Source organism: Hippichthys cyanospilos, chromosome 13 (assembly GCF_059441005.1).
Source record: "Hippichthys cyanospilos isolate Australia breed blue-spotted pipefish chromosome 13, RoL_Hcya_1.0, whole genome shotgun sequence".
NCBI lineage: Eukaryota > Metazoa > Chordata > Actinopteri > Syngnathiformes > Syngnathidae > Hippichthys > Hippichthys cyanospilos.
In genome coordinates, this window is record NC_142381.1 from 730,606 (window position 1) to 746,281 (window position 15,676).

At 46.2% G+C, this 15,676-nt stretch overlaps 2 protein-coding genes across 2 annotated transcripts; both read left to right on the plus strand.

The window, feature by feature from the left end:
• The first annotated feature begins 665 nt into the window (after nucleotides 1-665).
• Nucleotides 666-4,091, plus strand: LOC148413330 (UDP-N-acetylglucosamine transferase subunit ALG13). The gene is made up of 4 exons (XM_088431981.1): nucleotides 666-857; nucleotides 1,143-1,305; nucleotides 1,830-1,968; nucleotides 2,397-4,091. The coding sequence occupies exons 1-4, from the start codon at nucleotides 777-779 to the stop codon at nucleotides 2,506-2,508; spliced, it is 495 nt and encodes a 164-aa protein (XP_088288107.1). The 5' UTR covers nucleotides 666-776; the 3' UTR covers nucleotides 2,509-4,091.
• Nucleotides 4,092-5,122: 1,031 nt separating this feature from the next.
• sesn4 (sestrin 4) lies at nucleotides 5,123-14,617 on the plus strand. The gene is made up of 8 exons (XM_088431171.1): nucleotides 5,123-5,379; nucleotides 9,135-9,287; nucleotides 9,978-10,160; nucleotides 10,402-10,614; nucleotides 11,103-11,208; nucleotides 11,410-11,534; nucleotides 11,594-11,896; nucleotides 12,666-14,617. The coding sequence occupies exons 1-8, from the start codon at nucleotides 5,314-5,316 to the stop codon at nucleotides 12,753-12,755; spliced, it is 1,239 nt and encodes a 412-aa protein (XP_088287297.1). The 5' UTR covers nucleotides 5,123-5,313; the 3' UTR covers nucleotides 12,756-14,617.
• The last annotated feature ends 1,059 nt before the right edge of the window (nucleotides 14,618-15,676 follow it).

A 15,676-nucleotide genomic window follows, 5' to 3' on the forward strand; every position in this document is an offset into this window, starting at 1 on the left:
TGAAGCCTCGTGATGCGCTTTACTTGGAGATTTTTTTTCCTCCACCAGAGCACGCTTGATTCAAGGCATCGGTGTCAAACATACGGCCCGCAAATGGGTTTAATCCGGTCCCCGAGATGATTTTGTAAAGTATGAAACGCGCTGGGTTTTTTCAATAAATGGAAAACTTGAAATGTTTACTGATTAATAGTGATGTTGTGCTTGTATTGAGAAAAGAATAATACATCTGAAGATGTTTCAAAAGTTCTATAAATATAAAGCATGATTTTAATGATCCGGCCCACTTGAGAATACCTTTTCCTTCATGCGGCCAGCAAGCTAAAACGAGTTTGACATCCCTGGTTTAAAGCAATGAAAATGTAATACTGTACAGAATTTTTCATTTGCATGATCCTTTATCGTTAAACCAAAAGCAAATAACAAGTGGTTCAACGAGGCTTCATTTTTCCATAAATAGCTTTGACCTTTCAACTAGGGCGATTCAGCATATTAGTAGAGAGACTAGTCTGACACACGTTTAATAGTTGGTCAAAGTAATCTCGAGGGTTAGAAAAATGCGATTATATTGTTTTGGTTTGGTTTTTCTCGGGAGGGTGCGTGTGTTCAGATTTCAAAACCTTGCAGTTTAGCCTCCCACCACAGAGGGCAGCAGTTTGTCTTGTCTTTAGTGGTGACGTCATTCAACAAATCCGGAAGCGGCTGTCTCACACTCGAGTTGCGGTGACCCGCTTCACGCAACGAGAAGTTTTGAAATGAGCGAATTCATGTGAGCGGCGATGAAGACCGTCTTTGTCACCGTGGGCACGACATGTTTTGACGACCTCGTCGAGGAAATCACGTCCGCTGAGGCTCTTGAGGTGACGCGCACATGGGCCCATTGAGTGATGACGTAGGAAATGGAATACTGCGTTTGTCATTGTACCTTTTTTTCCCCTCCGCCACCCAAAGTTGCGTGCAAAATGCTTTGAACGCAAGATATTTTCCTTTGAAGAAAGTATAATCCCTAGCAGATATGCAAATATGCAAAACTAGCTTGGAAACAACGATTAAAACTATTATGACTTTTGCGTTTTTGCACTTAAGGCAGATCGATGGTGAATTTCCGAATAAATACATCGGGTTATTTGTTTTTCCACCAGCAGGCATTAAAGCATCGCGGCTATGAGCGTTTGGTTCTCCAAGTGGGAAGAGGATGGCTTCTTCCCGATCCGCAGAACTTCCCGCAAGTCGCCATGGAGGTTTTCCGCTTCAAGGACTCCATAGCCAGAGACATGGCAGAGGCGGACCTCATCATCAGCCATGCAGGCGAGTACAACTCACACACACTCTTTATTATGAGTGTTTTTTAATTATTAATTTTTCGTCCATCATTTTACTCAGTAAGTCGCCCTCAGAAATCCAGGCAAATGCAAGTCGAACTACAAATTTGCAGTGTCTAGAACACCGGTGTCAAACCCAAGGCCCGGGGGCCAGATCCGGCCCGCCACATCATTTTATGGGGCCCCAAAAATGCTCATTTCACTTCGTCTCTGGCTAAAATACCAAACTTGCAAGTTGTGTTCAACTTTTCAAATTAAAAAAAAAAAACTTTCCATTCTCTCTTTTGAACACTTTTTACCAGCGTCTGATTTCAAAAAAAAAAAAAGTGTGTGTGTGACAAACACACTCAAAATGGATCACAGCCTTCTGACAGAAAGAAGTACAATGTGACCCAAAATCAAAATGAGTTTGACGCCGCTGGTAAATCCACATGGCCGTGTTTTGGTGGCGATGGATGACGCGGCCCGGGCAAAGCCGTTGACGAGACGCGCGTGCGTTGTCGGCGTCAGGGGCCGGAAGCTGCTTGGAGGCGCTGGGCGCGGGCAAAGCGCTGCTGGTGGTGGTCAACGACAAGCTGATGGACAACCACCAGCTGGAACTGGCCCGACGGCTGCACGCCCACTCGCACTTGCTCTACTGCACTTGCCGGTATGTGACGGACACCCCCGCGGGGGGGGCGGCTTCTCAAACTTCTTGGGGTTCAGGGGGAAAAAAAAGAATCACGAAATTCAACGCTCGTGTAAACATCCATCGGCAAAGAAAACTGGAAGCCCCACTTTAATTGGAGCTTTAAGAAAATTGGAAGCCCCACTTTAATTGGAGCTTAACTCATTCACTGCCAGCCATTTTTTGTTATAGTACATACTTAATTTACGTAGCTGTCAATGACTTTGAACTTGTTAAGTGCTTGTCCAGCTAAGTTAAAAATACTAAGAAAGAAAAACCTATGTAACGCCAAAATAAATTGCTGTTGTTTTGCCCTGGCCAGTCCACAGAGAAACCCCAGTTTGAGAATCCCAAGTCTAGCGTGTACAGATGATACAGATTGATGACGTTTTTTTGTTGTCCTTTTTTAGGACGCTGACGGACACCCTGAGGAGCATGGACCTTTCTGTCCTTCGGCCTTTTGAGCCTGGTCAGCCCAAAAGGTTTGCAGACTTTATGGGCAAAGCGCTCGGACTCGAGTGAATGAAGCTTTGCCTCACGTCGAGCAGGACTTTGCGGGTTTTTTTTTTTTTGAAGACAGACAGACAGGCAGATTGATAGGCATCAAAGACATGTTGCAAGGAAAGCCCTGAAAGAAGACCCTAGGGAGGTGAAATTTCACTCAAACGGCGACTCAAAAGTGATCAAAATACTACACAGTCAAAATGATCAATCTCATGTTCCTAAACTCTTGATATTTTCTTGTGTCCATATCCATAAGTTACTGTATATTTTTGTTGCACTTTTAGTGTGTTTCAGATTTTCCCCATTGTAAGCGGTCAGTGAAGGCAGCGTCAGTGTAACGTTGAATGCGCGCCAAGCAATTGTTTTTCCTTTTCCCCGCGGCGCGTTTTACCATAAATAGTCCAATTTGTGCAACATCCATGTTTCACCAACTTTATGATTGGTTGTACATGCTTTTAATTGTATTGAAATCGTTTTCCCAATTGTGGCCGCACATTCCGATATTTCCACCGTGTTCAATTCGGCGGAGAGAATGGCGTGAGGCTTTTGGCGCCCCTCCGCCAGCGGATGCTTCCCTAACTTATTGTTGGCCTCTGCCTGTTGAGACCGGTTCTGCCAGCCGCTTCAATAGGATCCACATGATGTTTGCGCAAAGTCATTTAATAAAGGTGGACACTCAGGCTTTTTCTCTGTCTCACTGCTGCGTGACTGCCAACTTGTTTTGTTTTTTATTTATTTATTTTTCGTCATTCCGTTGAGCTTCGTTTGCCGCTTTGCATTGCTAGCAAAACAAAAATAGGGACTCGCTTGTAGGTTGCTTCTCAATGCACCATTTGGTTTTTGTTTTGAACAGTCCAATTTCAGGAGCTGTTGAGGGCGCACTACTGCACGCCTGTACCGTTAAAAATACCCAACGGGACTTTTTGGGCTTTTGCAAATACACTTCCTCTCATAACCCCGCATCTTCTTTGCTTTCACTTCTACTTCTGCCTGCTGCCTCACTATCGTTTTAGGTCAAAAAATCCACTGGGATGGAAAATATTGCATTGTCAAAACATGAAAACGTTCAACATGCCACACTGCCGTCCTTTCTAAATACTTGCAATAAATATACAGTGCAGTTCTTAAGCCTTTCTCTTCCAAGAAGTGTCCCGTGATTCTTCCATTCCCCGTGTTGCTTTTCGTCAAACTCAAATACCGATTTCAATCACAAAATGTAATGGTTGATTCTAGGCTTCAAGTCTCAGCGCGTAGAACTCTTTGCTTTTCTGTTTGCTGTGGTCAAAGTTGCACAAAAATAGGTTGGAGTGGAATATTGTTCCTCCTTTGACCCTATTAAGTCATCAAGCATTCCTACTAAGTTGAGATAACATACGCATCAACAGTCACAAGGTGCACAGATTTTGTTTCCTGGTCAGTTATAGAAATACTTGTGTGTGTACCTGTTTAAAGGCCCTTAAAAGGCAGCTTAAGCAATCCAATCAAAGTCTTAGTTGTTGTTCACATGCATTCGTGTTTGACTTATCGAGACAATTGTGCGTTCGGCATGTTGCAGATTGTTTTAAGTATGTCCTATTTCAAAATAAATGCACTTTCTCATATGCTCGTCCTAATAGTTTTACTGCGGAATGAACACGGAATGCTGGTGTGTTTAAAACAATATGCAACAGAAGTCCCCTGCTATTATGTTTTTTTTCTTCTTTTTTTTTCTTTTTTTTTACGAGCTTGGTGTCCCAAATGGAGGTTATATGTTGTCATATCATATATCTGTGTGGGTGCTGGTATCTTGCGTACACTTGTTTGCGGTTGGTATTATGCACCTGTGCTTCCGCCCTCAGTGAACTAAACCCGCCCCCGCTGGGCGGTGATTGGCCACGCTGATGCAGCGCCTCTGTTCTCATTCTCTGTTTCGCTGTAATTGACCATTTTGATCAGTTCTCCTTTCGTTTTTAGCGCATAATTCAAACGGGGTTTGTTATTCATGTAGGACAGATTATGATAAAACACCAAGCTCTAATACTATATTTGAAAAAAAAAACTCACGCATGCCATCATTTTGATTTGCCAAGCTTTTTTTGGAAGCACTCCCCCATTCTGTATTGTGATTGTCCTATATCAGCCAAGCTTTCGCTTACAGACACACACTCTTCGCTTGTAATTGGCTATTCTGTTTAGAACTATATTTATTTACTGCGCAATTTAAAAACCAGTGTCGAAATTCATTTACGACAAATACAGATAAAAAAAACAAGCTTTCGTACTAGATGTAAAAAATTAAAACGTAATAGTGTCAGTAAACCCGCCCCCGCGGAGCTGTGATTGGCCATGCTGTAATTGGCAATTCTGATTCGACCTATAGTTATTGCTCGCTCAAATTTAAAACTAGTTTTTTCGAGCACTTAAGACGCATTCGCATGGAAGACCAACCAATATTACAATAGATTCAAGTCATATAGTATAATGTAAACCGCAACCACGCTCTCTCTCCCTAGTTGTGATTGCCCAAGCTGTCACCGGAAACGCCAGTTTGCCCGCCTCTCCTTCACCGCGATTGGCTGCTCCGCTAACCGAACCACTATCTAACCCGCCCCTCGATTGCCTTGATTGGTCCCACTGTTACCGTAGCTGTCAGAGCCGGAGTTGGCAGCTTTCGCCGAAGCTCGGCAGCCACTTGCCTGCCGGGCCAGTAGGACGCCGAATGCGGCCTGCCGTTTCCCGGTTCCCCGGTCGGTCTTTCCCCTCCGCCTTTTGTTACAAACAGTACCAGGCGGTGGACCCATAAGGCACTGCCGCGTCCATGTCATTTGCACACCGGGCTGGAAAATGATCGTCTGTGCCAATAAAATGGAGTACCCGCTCAGAAGCCAATGCCACCGAGTCCTCAAACAGGTAGGCGTAGACGAAGGCTAACTTACGGGCACACTTAACGGCCAAACGCCGTAGCGGGACTTCATTCATTTTGTCCAGGGTCTCCAAAAACATCCTCTTACACGTCCTATCACATGTGCTTCTTTTTGACGGTCAACTTAACCGTATTGTTCGTCAACTCACTTTCGTCACTTTTGGCCCGGCAACTTTGCCGTGACATCCTTCTAAAAAAATAAAAAGAAACAAAAAAATTATATTATCAATATCCAATGTGTGTGTGTGTGTGTGTGTATTTTTTTTTTTATCGGTGAGGAATTAATTTCAGATGTTAAGCCACATATTTCTTAACCATTCGAAAAGCCGTCGAAAAAGCACCGAAAAGCGCGTTGTTCCTTTACAGTAAAGCCGCTTTTCTCGTCACCCTCATCAATTCATGTGGCGTTTATGTGACTTAACTGTGTACGCTCAATTCAAATTTGATTCATTGTTCTGGTCTGTGTTCAAATGCCGACGTTTGTTTGACGAGAGGTGCAAAAACGCATCGCCGAGGTTGAAATGGATGAAGCGCGAGCTTCGCTGGAAGTAGGCGATGACGTCAGCCCGACAGGATTTGAGGGGGTGAAAAGTGTCAAGCGAACACTTGCAGCAGTCTCAGTCAAAATGCCACAAATGATCATTTTATTCCTAATCCATTGATACTCTCGGCCACTTGAGATGTTTTTTTGCAGCTCAACAACGACTGCCAATCAAACTTGTTTTTCTCCCTTGCCGTTGCTGTTGGCTTTGCAACCAACAGGGTGCGCTGTCTCAAGTCCCAAAAAATAAAGAGGGAGACGTGTTTGCTGCAGATGAAATGGTGCAAAACAAGCAGGGGATGCCAATCCTCCCTTCTTTTCTATCGTGAGATCCATGTGTACTTTTCACTTGTGTACTGGTCGTCTTGCTAGAAATGTTTTTTTTTCCACTAGTGGTGCCACCTTTCTGCCTATTAATACACAAAAATCGACTGACTTTTCTGCACGTAACAATGCCAAGTCCCAACTAGTAGCCTCTGCTGTAAAGATGGAATGAACGCTCAAGGTCCGTGTACTAGTGCACTTTTCACTAGTTAACCAATACAGTGCACTAGTTGTCTTTCTGTATTTTTTTCCCCCCTCGTAGTGCCATTTATTGGGCCTATTTGTACACGATTAAGGCTAGAGACTTTTGGGCACTAGTAACAATACAAGGCCCAACGCGTTGGCATGTCTACTGCATTGGTAGCCTCTTTACCAAGTTTATGGAATTCATCTTCAAACACATTCAAAATCCCAGATGTCCATCTAAAAGTAGGACAGTTCAGTGTACTAGTTGTCTTGCTAGAAATGTGATTTTTTTCAGTAATAGTACCATTTTTGGCCTATTAACTATTAACACCTGTTAACAGGTGTCAACATTCCATTTTTTTCAGATGGCAGTGAATAAATTAATCCTAACAAATTGAATAATTTAAACATTGATCAATGTTTGTGGACTATTAATACACAAATAAAGCTAGTGACACGCGTCCTGCACCATTAACTTCTTTTGCAAGGAAATGATATAAATTCGAAACATATGTTCTAAACTGTCGCTATCCGTTTGAATGTCCACGTACTAAAACACTCCTTGTCCTCGGTATTTTTTTTTTTTCTGGCCGAAAAATGTGTCACGAATGACAATACTGCAATTTGCAAAGGAGTCACACAATTTAGCAATGGTTTACTTCATGTTCCAATTCATTTTCTCTTCATTTGAAAAGCAAATGAAAAAGGATTGAATTACATTTGCTAGTAGCACGTAAAAATCTCACACACCCTTGGTGTCTTCACGTTCCCCTATTTGAGAACCACTTGCAAAACGAGTAAACTGTTGACCAATAAATGTTACCAGGAAGAAAAGTACGCTAAATTGGTTTAGTAATGAGGCGGAAAAGCAAGTGTAGCTCGCAGTGCCTGTGCCTTCAGCTGGATAGCAAGTGGGAAAGTTCCCTGCTTGCAGCGCGCCTTTGGATGTCCACTTCATCTCTTACTTGCTCATTCTTCTCGTCGTCTTTGCTGGCGCCCTGCGGCCGCCAGTCCCTCTTTTTTTTTTTCTTCTTCTTCTTCCTCAGTTCGGGTTGCACGTCCAAAAGCAGCCGGCCCGCGTGTTTCCGGATGACGTGCTGGCCGGCGTGCCGCACCGCCGCGCGTGATGGCCACGCATTCGGCATGCGGATCCAATGTCCTGTCACCCACAAAAACAACACACGCGCGGGCGCTCCTGAAAATGTCCCGAGAGGTTCCCCCAAGACGCCATTTTGTCTTTTTTGTGCGCCTGCCTTGGTGGCGTCCGTCTTAGTTCTTCATGCCTCTAACCCTTTTTAACCTGCTTGGCATGCGTGGAAGTCTTTGTCCTAACCCACAGGTGTCAAACCCAAGGCCATCCGCCCACATGCCCTCCACTTTTCATGCAGGTGTGTACTTCTTTGTCACACTTCGAACCCTGCAGCTTATAGTCCGATTCGGGGGAATAATCAACAGAATAATTGATTATTATTCATGATTATTATATACCAGAAAATGTTCAGGCTCCTTCTTCTTCACCACGGAGCAAATCTTGGCCGGGCTCCACCGTCTTGCTGGCCAACATTCTTGAGCTGAGTGGTGTTAGCTTGCCCATGTCCAAGTGCTATCGTTTCTTGACCTAAATACGGACCTGGCAAACATTTTGCAAGCTGCACATTCAAAGAGAGCGCCAGTCCAAAGCCAAATGACAACTACGGCACTGCTTACACACTCTCTTTTGACAACACTCTGTTTGAAATTTTGATCGGCAATTTTTCCGCTCGATAACGTGCACCTAAAAGCCTTCAAATTTCCCCAAAGCCTTCTAATCCCGTGCGCCTTATACAGCGCATAGTTTTCCTTTTTGGGGAACGAGAAAAACCAAATAATCCCAATCATTTGAATCAGGTGTGTTTCAGAGAGAAAACTGGAAAACGTGTATTCTTCAAATCAAATCAAATCAAATTTTATTTATATAGCCCTAAATCACCGAAGTCTCAAATTGTTGCCATTCCCTTTAGCTAAGCTCCATCCAGTGAACGCTAAAGACAACCCCAGCCACTACTGTAGCTTCTATTCTATGCGCCTTGTAATGTGGCGCGCCCTATATATGAAAACGCTTTTAACACTGGCCATTCGCCGAAGGTGCTCCATATAATCCCGTGCGCCTTATAGTGCGGAAAGTATGGACATTTGAAAAATATACGATCCCTGTGACGGCATTAAAGAAAACAAAAAAAAAACCTGAGATTATTCTATTGAATCTACATATCATCTATGTTTTTTTTCTTGCTCGTGCGCTGTGAATATGTGTCACAAGGGTAAGCCTCACAGTTCTCCCTCGCTACAAAATGCAATACCAGCAGCAGCCAGATGCGGCGCCAAAAACAAAGATCAAATGAACAAACTGTTAAAAGATAAACAAAATCAGTTCCGAAAGGTCATTGTTTCAGGTGCGGACCCTGCGGCCCGCTACCAGTTGACCCACGGACCGGTACCGCTCCACGCACCCGCGGTTGGGGACCTCTGCTCTCGAGGTTTCCTTTCTCGATAACGCTTGGCACTTAAAGAGTTCATTTGAAAAGACAAATGTCCTCTTCCTGTCACGGCGTTGAATTAGATTTGCTGACCCCTGCAGAACCCCTGCTAAAATCGCCGGTACCCCCAAAGTGCTTTGCCCCATTTGAATGAGTGTTTTTGTTGTTTGCGGAGGCCATGGCCATGGCGAGCGAGGAGAAGGAAGGCGTGTGGCAGCAGATGGCCCGCCACCCGCAGTACTTGGAGAGCTTCCTGCGAGCGCAGCACTACATCCTGCACATGGACGGACCCCTGCCGCTGCCCTGCCGACATTACATCGCCATCATGGTACATTTCCACGTATCTAGGCATCATGTACGAGTCAGCGGGAGCAATAATATTATCCATGGTGATTCCCCAATTATAAGACGCTCCTATGTGTAGGACACACCCACCCCTAATTTTAGGCTCTAATTCTGGTATTTTTTCTGTAGAAGACGCTCCAACGCTTTGGCGACAATGTCAAATCTATAACGAAGATTTCTTGTGTTCATATGCGTAAGTGAGTGAGTTGAGTGTGTTTCAGGTTTCCCACTTTGTGAGTGGTCGGTGAACATCTCGCTAGTGTAACACTCGTAGCAGTTGTTGTTGCTTTTCTCACAACGCAGCTCAAGTTCTTTTTGGCCTGATGTTGCGCAGCATCCGTGTTCCATTAAATTCATGACTGTGCGCGTATGCCAAAAGACGGCAATTAATAAGCAAGCCAAATGGAATAGCTTTAGGTGTCCTCTCGATGGTTCTCTCATAATTTTGACATGATCCTCTCGGTTTTGCGTTTGAACAAAAACGCATGATGCTAAATGGACTTCACTAAGTTTATGCATACGTTTATTGCTGACCTGCCGTCAAAGTTGAGTTGACTGGCACCGTACAATGGCGCTTTTTTTGTTTTCAAGTCAATGACATAAACAAACACAAGTTTAATTTAAGTTTGTTTGTTGACTTTTTTCCTGACTTTTTTTTCTTTGCCTTTGTTAGGCAGCGGCGCGTCACCACTGCAGCTATCTGGTGTACCTGCACTCGGCCCACTTCCTGAGGCTGGGCGGCGACCCGCTGTGGCTGCAGGGCTTGGAGGCGGCGCCCCCGCGTCTGCGCCTGCTCGACCACTTCAACAAGGTGCTGGCGCACCGACCCTGGCTCGCCGCATGCTCGCACATCAAGGTAGGCTACGAAAAAAAAGGGAATGTTTTGTGCCACTTGTGTTTGCGATAATACCAGTGCACGTACTCAACGCTTGCGTAGTCAGCAATACCAAGCACTGATACCACTTTGGATGAACGCTGCTAAAGAACGACGCTAACTAAAGCTGGTGTGGTGTAGCACTTTGTGTCACTGAAGAGCGCCCACCGGGGCATTGCCGGTAAAAGGACGAGTTTCTTCATTTGGGCCCCTCCCCCCGCAGACGCTGCTGAAGTGCGGCGAGCCGTGCTGGTCCCTGGCAGAGCTGGTTCAGGCCGTGGTCATCCTGGCCCACTGCCACGCGCTCTGCAGCTTCGTCTTCGGCTCCGGCGCCGACTCGGGCCGCCCGCCGCCGCCGCCCGCCGACTCCAACTTGCGACCCGCCAACGGCCCGCGCTCGCTGGATGACTCCGCCGAGTCGGCGCCGCCTCCGCGGGTAAAGCGCCGAAAATCTCTGACTGGGGTCCACGCCCTTTTTATCACCAAGGACCAGTCAATGCTTAAGAAATTTATTGGGAGTCGGGATAAAGTAATCGATTATTTAAGGTACAAAATTAACTGATTACTTTAGATACTAAAGTCACTGATTTACATTAGGTGCGAAAGAACCTAAATAATAGATTGCTCTAGGAACTGAGGGAATTGATGATATTAGATAAGTACAAAAGTAATTGATAATAAAATGGATGACTTTATTTGAAGTACTAAAGTAATTGATTACTTAAAGGGACCGTACGTAAAAATATTTGACTTTTATCTGTCGGATCGGGACACCAATCAAGTTCCTATCAACTTCTCTCACCTTTTTGACTCGCCTTTTTGAGATGAAGTGGTGATTCCAAACTGTGGGTGTGTTTTTCCCCATCCTGTCAACCAATCACTGCTCACATTCTTTTTTTTTTTTTTTTTTTTTTTTTTGTCAAGTCTGTGGACCTGAGCGGCGACGTGCTGTGTTTGAAGGAGAGGATCCAAAGAGTCCAGGAGGAGAGAGAAGAGCGGCTCCCGCGCGCCCACACGCTTCAGCAAGCCGGTAAAGCACTAGCCTAGCTAGCTGACCTAAAACAAAAAAACTAACAATAAATGTAGCGGTTTGCCCCTCCCACGTGCTTTTAAGACCTCGGCCTTAGACGGCGTCAAAGGCGCACCGCTTCCCTCTAGTGGGCCGTCACCGCCTCCTGCCGTTGGTCTTTTTAGCAATGTTTTTTACGTTTGGCTTTGTTCTTTTCTACAGACGTCCAAGACGACGACGAGCCGATCTACTTGGCGGACCCGTCGCGCTTCGTCACGGAGCCGGATTTCGCTTACCAGGAATTCGCCCGCGGGGACGAGGACCACTTCCAAGTATTCCGAGTCCAGGTAAGGCGGCGGTAACCGCGGCGACGACGGCGGACGCTGAGCGCCGCGCGCTTGTGAAGGACTACTCGTGGGAGGACCACGGCTTCTCGCTGGCCAACCGGCTGTACTCGGACGTGGGCCACCTGCTGGACGAGCGCTTCCGCAGCGTGGCCGCCGTGGCGTGGGCGCGCGGGCCCGAGCTCAAGCGGGCCGTCTGGAACTACATCCACTGCGTCCTGGGCATCCGCTACGACGACTACGACTACGGGCAGGCCGACCGGCTCCTGGGCCGCGACTTCAAGCTCTACATCGAGGCCGTGGCCTGCTTCCCCGACCCCGGCAAAAACCCGCCGCGCCGGGCTCCCCTCGAAGCCTCCGAGCAGGTGGGTCCCCCGTCGCAAAAATGGCCGCCAAGCGCTCGAGCGAGCTGAATGCGGGCGCCGCGCACTAAGACGTCGATTCGTTTAACTCATTCGGTGCCATGGATGAGAATTCTCCTATTTTATAATAGTCATAACAATAATAAATCGTAAGACTCTGGTCAAATAGTTTTTTTTTGATGGAGGGTGGCTGACACGCTTGACTTAGCCTGACCTAATATAAGCCAAATGAGCACTGTAGTGATAACTGTGACCATTGGATGGCGGTGTTTCCGCACTTCCAACAATGGAAGTCCATCTTTCGTATGGCAGCGCCCACATTTACTCAGACGTAGCGCACAATGTAGGTGAGTGAAAATGCGTGATAAACCGATCCTGTAGAGCTTTCCTTTTCCAACAACGCTTGGCGCTGAAAGAGTTAACCATCCTGTCCGGTCCTGTGTCCTGTCCTGCGTCTTTTCTTTGCGGCCCTCCTGATTCAAATGCTGAGCGGGAACTTCATAACGATCCCGATCCTTTAAATCGGGCTGTGTTGCAACGGTAGCGTTTCTCTCCAAGTTTCTCCTGGATTGGTAAAAAAAACAGACGCAAACAAGAAGGGTCTTGCCGCACCCCTTATAGTAAATTTTCAACTTGTATTGTCAACTTTACGTTGACGCCAATCGACTCGAATGTCAAGCGGGCATCCAGCGTTGTGCAAAAATTGATTTTCAAAGTGTCCATTTTTGAAATGCCAACTGGATTCGGTTCCTGAGCGCGGCTTTGTTGGCAGATCCACGTCAACCTGCTGATCATGGAGGCCCGCCTGCAAGCCGAGCTCCTTTACGCCCTCAGAGCCATCACTCGCTACATGACCGCCTGACGCGCTTCTCCCCCCCAAGAGGTACGCCCCCCCTTCTCCCCGCCCGGACGATGACGCGTCCACAAAGCCTTTTTTTTTTCATTTAAACAAGACTTCGAGTATCGGCCTTTTGGGGGAAATTGCAGGATAAGAACGCACACGGACCTTTACGGGTCACCTGGTTTCTCCTGGGTTTGGTTGGCGCAGCGGTCCCAAGCGCCCCAATCGCAATTATTTGTCCTTATGCGACCTGCGCCCGATACCGCAAAAACCTTGTTCCAATGTTCATTTCTCAGCCTAAACACTCCCAGAGTGCTCTTTTCCTTCATTGATGCATTTCTAAGCATTCCTTGCTTATTGTGCGCTCTCGGACCGACCCCGGCTTGAAGTGCACTTATGACGACGGGAGCGATCGGTACCTCCCATACGCTTCCCCGCACCGCGCAAGCGTAAATACACTCCCGTCCTGCACCGCCTGCGCAGGAGTGAATACGCTCCGACCTTATCCACGTCTCCCGCTCGGCCAAGCAAACAACATTTCGTGTATTAGCTTCCTTTTACTGCAGAAAATGCCAAAGTGGCCGAAACGTGCGTTTGCGAGCACTCGGCCGGACAATCAACGTAAATCAGTAGGAAATAATTCACCGGTGGGCGGAGCTATTGTTAGGAATACTAGGTTCCCACCATTGGATAGGAGGATGGCATTTCGATGTGGGTAAAACGCCTGTTTCTGGCCCCGTTTTTCACGCCGTTGGGAGTAGTCTCAATCGGCCGCCAGCCTCGGAGGATGTTGCCGCTTGAGCTGCAAAATGGCGCGTCGCGAGCCCTCGTACTTCCCGCTTAGAAAGAGCGGTACCGTAAAAGTCATATTACATAAGAAATGTAATCGGCGAGGTGCCCAACGCAGCTTCTATGCGCATCGCACCGCGGGAAGTATTTCCATGGCCCCTTTAAAGGCCACTTGAGTCCCGACGGCCAGGTCGCGTTCATCCCACCCGTGCGTGACAAACGTCCCAATCTGTTCGGCGACCAAAGCAAGCTCACCCTCCATTTCCAAGTGAAATAGAACAGATTGCAAAGCGTTTCCGGAGCGGGAACAGGTTGCAAAAATGTTCTGGACCGGGTTCTCCACGGCGTCGCTTGTGTAAATGCGAACGACATAGCGTGCCCGGCTCACACAAAAACAAAATGGGATTTTGCCCAAAAGAAAAAAAAAAATCCAAATTCAGCAGTAAGCTTAAACTTTTTCTTTTTTTTTTCCTGTAAATTCAATTTTGGGCTGGTCTTGAATTTCAGCCCAGTACTGGCTAACATTTTGTACGTACTGTATACTGTGTAGTGTGGACGACTTGAATGTTGTCCAAGGACAATCGTCATTCAGTGTTGTGTGAAGCAGACCCCCCCCCACCCCCCCCCCCCAACCTTAGTTTCTTCTCAATTAAGCACTTTTAAAGAAAAACTTTATATATATTTATAAGGCAAGGAAGTGTCAGAGGATTTTGATGTTTTTGTTTTTTTTAATGGAAGACCTGCTGAAACGTTGATGCCAACTGACTGAAAAGAGAACGCAAAGTCGTAAGCGTGTTTGTTCGGTAGGGAAAAAAATGGGAGACCTTTGAGCCATTGACGCGATGATTGTTCCCTTTTGAACAAAATGCAAGCGCAGCAAATTTTTTATGATTGTTTCCGATTTTGTACGCGGGACTTGTGGTGGCGGCGCTTGGTACCATTAGCAACATTTCATGTAGCAAACAAACAAAAACGTCATTTGGATGGAAATGCATACCTGCGCCAAGAAGGCAGCCAAATCTCACATGCTTGCATATTTTTCAACCGCAAAGAGTGTTTTTGTTTTTCAAAATAAAATGTGTTCTCATGTGAAATTTACGTTGTCTTTTCTGAGGTTCGCTTTTGCATATGTCTTTTTAATCTTTCACGTTACAGAAAATAGCGTGAAAAACTAAAATGCAAGCTTTTTTGACAAACGTCTTTTGTCGTATTTGGACTTGAATTCATACAGCTATATATACAGTATATTTGTGTGTGTATATATATATGTGCATGTGTGTGTATATATACACACACACGTTTATGTGTGTGCGTGCGTGGCCAGCAGATGAAGTTGAGTCGCGAAGCGGGTTCAAGCAGTTTATTGACTGGTGGCGTCGGTCACATGTCGCTGGAGCGGACGAGGAAGGGGGGCATAACAACTTTTCATGATGAATCCCTCCCCCCCCAAAAAAATCATCACCACATCACCACATCGCTTTCTGCTCTTATTCCGTTAAGCTAATTTCTAAAATACTGAGTGAGGAGGGATCAACTTTTCAGGGTCGTGTTAAACATCATCATAAGGAGACTAGTAGCTCAAGGACACAAAATCAAAAGTGGAATATGGAGTGAGGACGCAAAAAGCAAAAGACATGAAAAGATTTGGAGAAAGATTCAGCTCGTGCAGCACGCACTAACCGCTACGCTCTTTGCCCTCACTAATTCAGCACACACCTGTAGTAGTCACCTACTAGTGTGAATGGAATCCTTGTGCCATACTTTGATTTTCACGTCCAAGTATTGAAAGAAGACAGCGGGGAGCTGAAATTTCACCCAGATGCTGACATTTCCACTACCATTTCTTTATCGCACTAGCGGGAGTGTGCCCCTCCCTCGGTTCAAATAACGATGGGGAAGAAAATGAGCCCAAAACGGTCAAAATACTGCACAAGGGTTAAAGCAGACTAGTAAAACAGTGCGCCGCGCTAGCACATAGTTGTCAAAGTGCAGTCCTGGAGGGACGGTATCTCGCGTGTTTTCCGGTTTTCTCTCCCCAACACACCTGATTCAAGTCATTAGCTTGTTAGAAGCTTGAAAATGATCGGAATCATTTCAAACAGGTGTGTTTGGGAGAGACGGTTCAAAAACATGCATGATACCGGCCCTCCGGG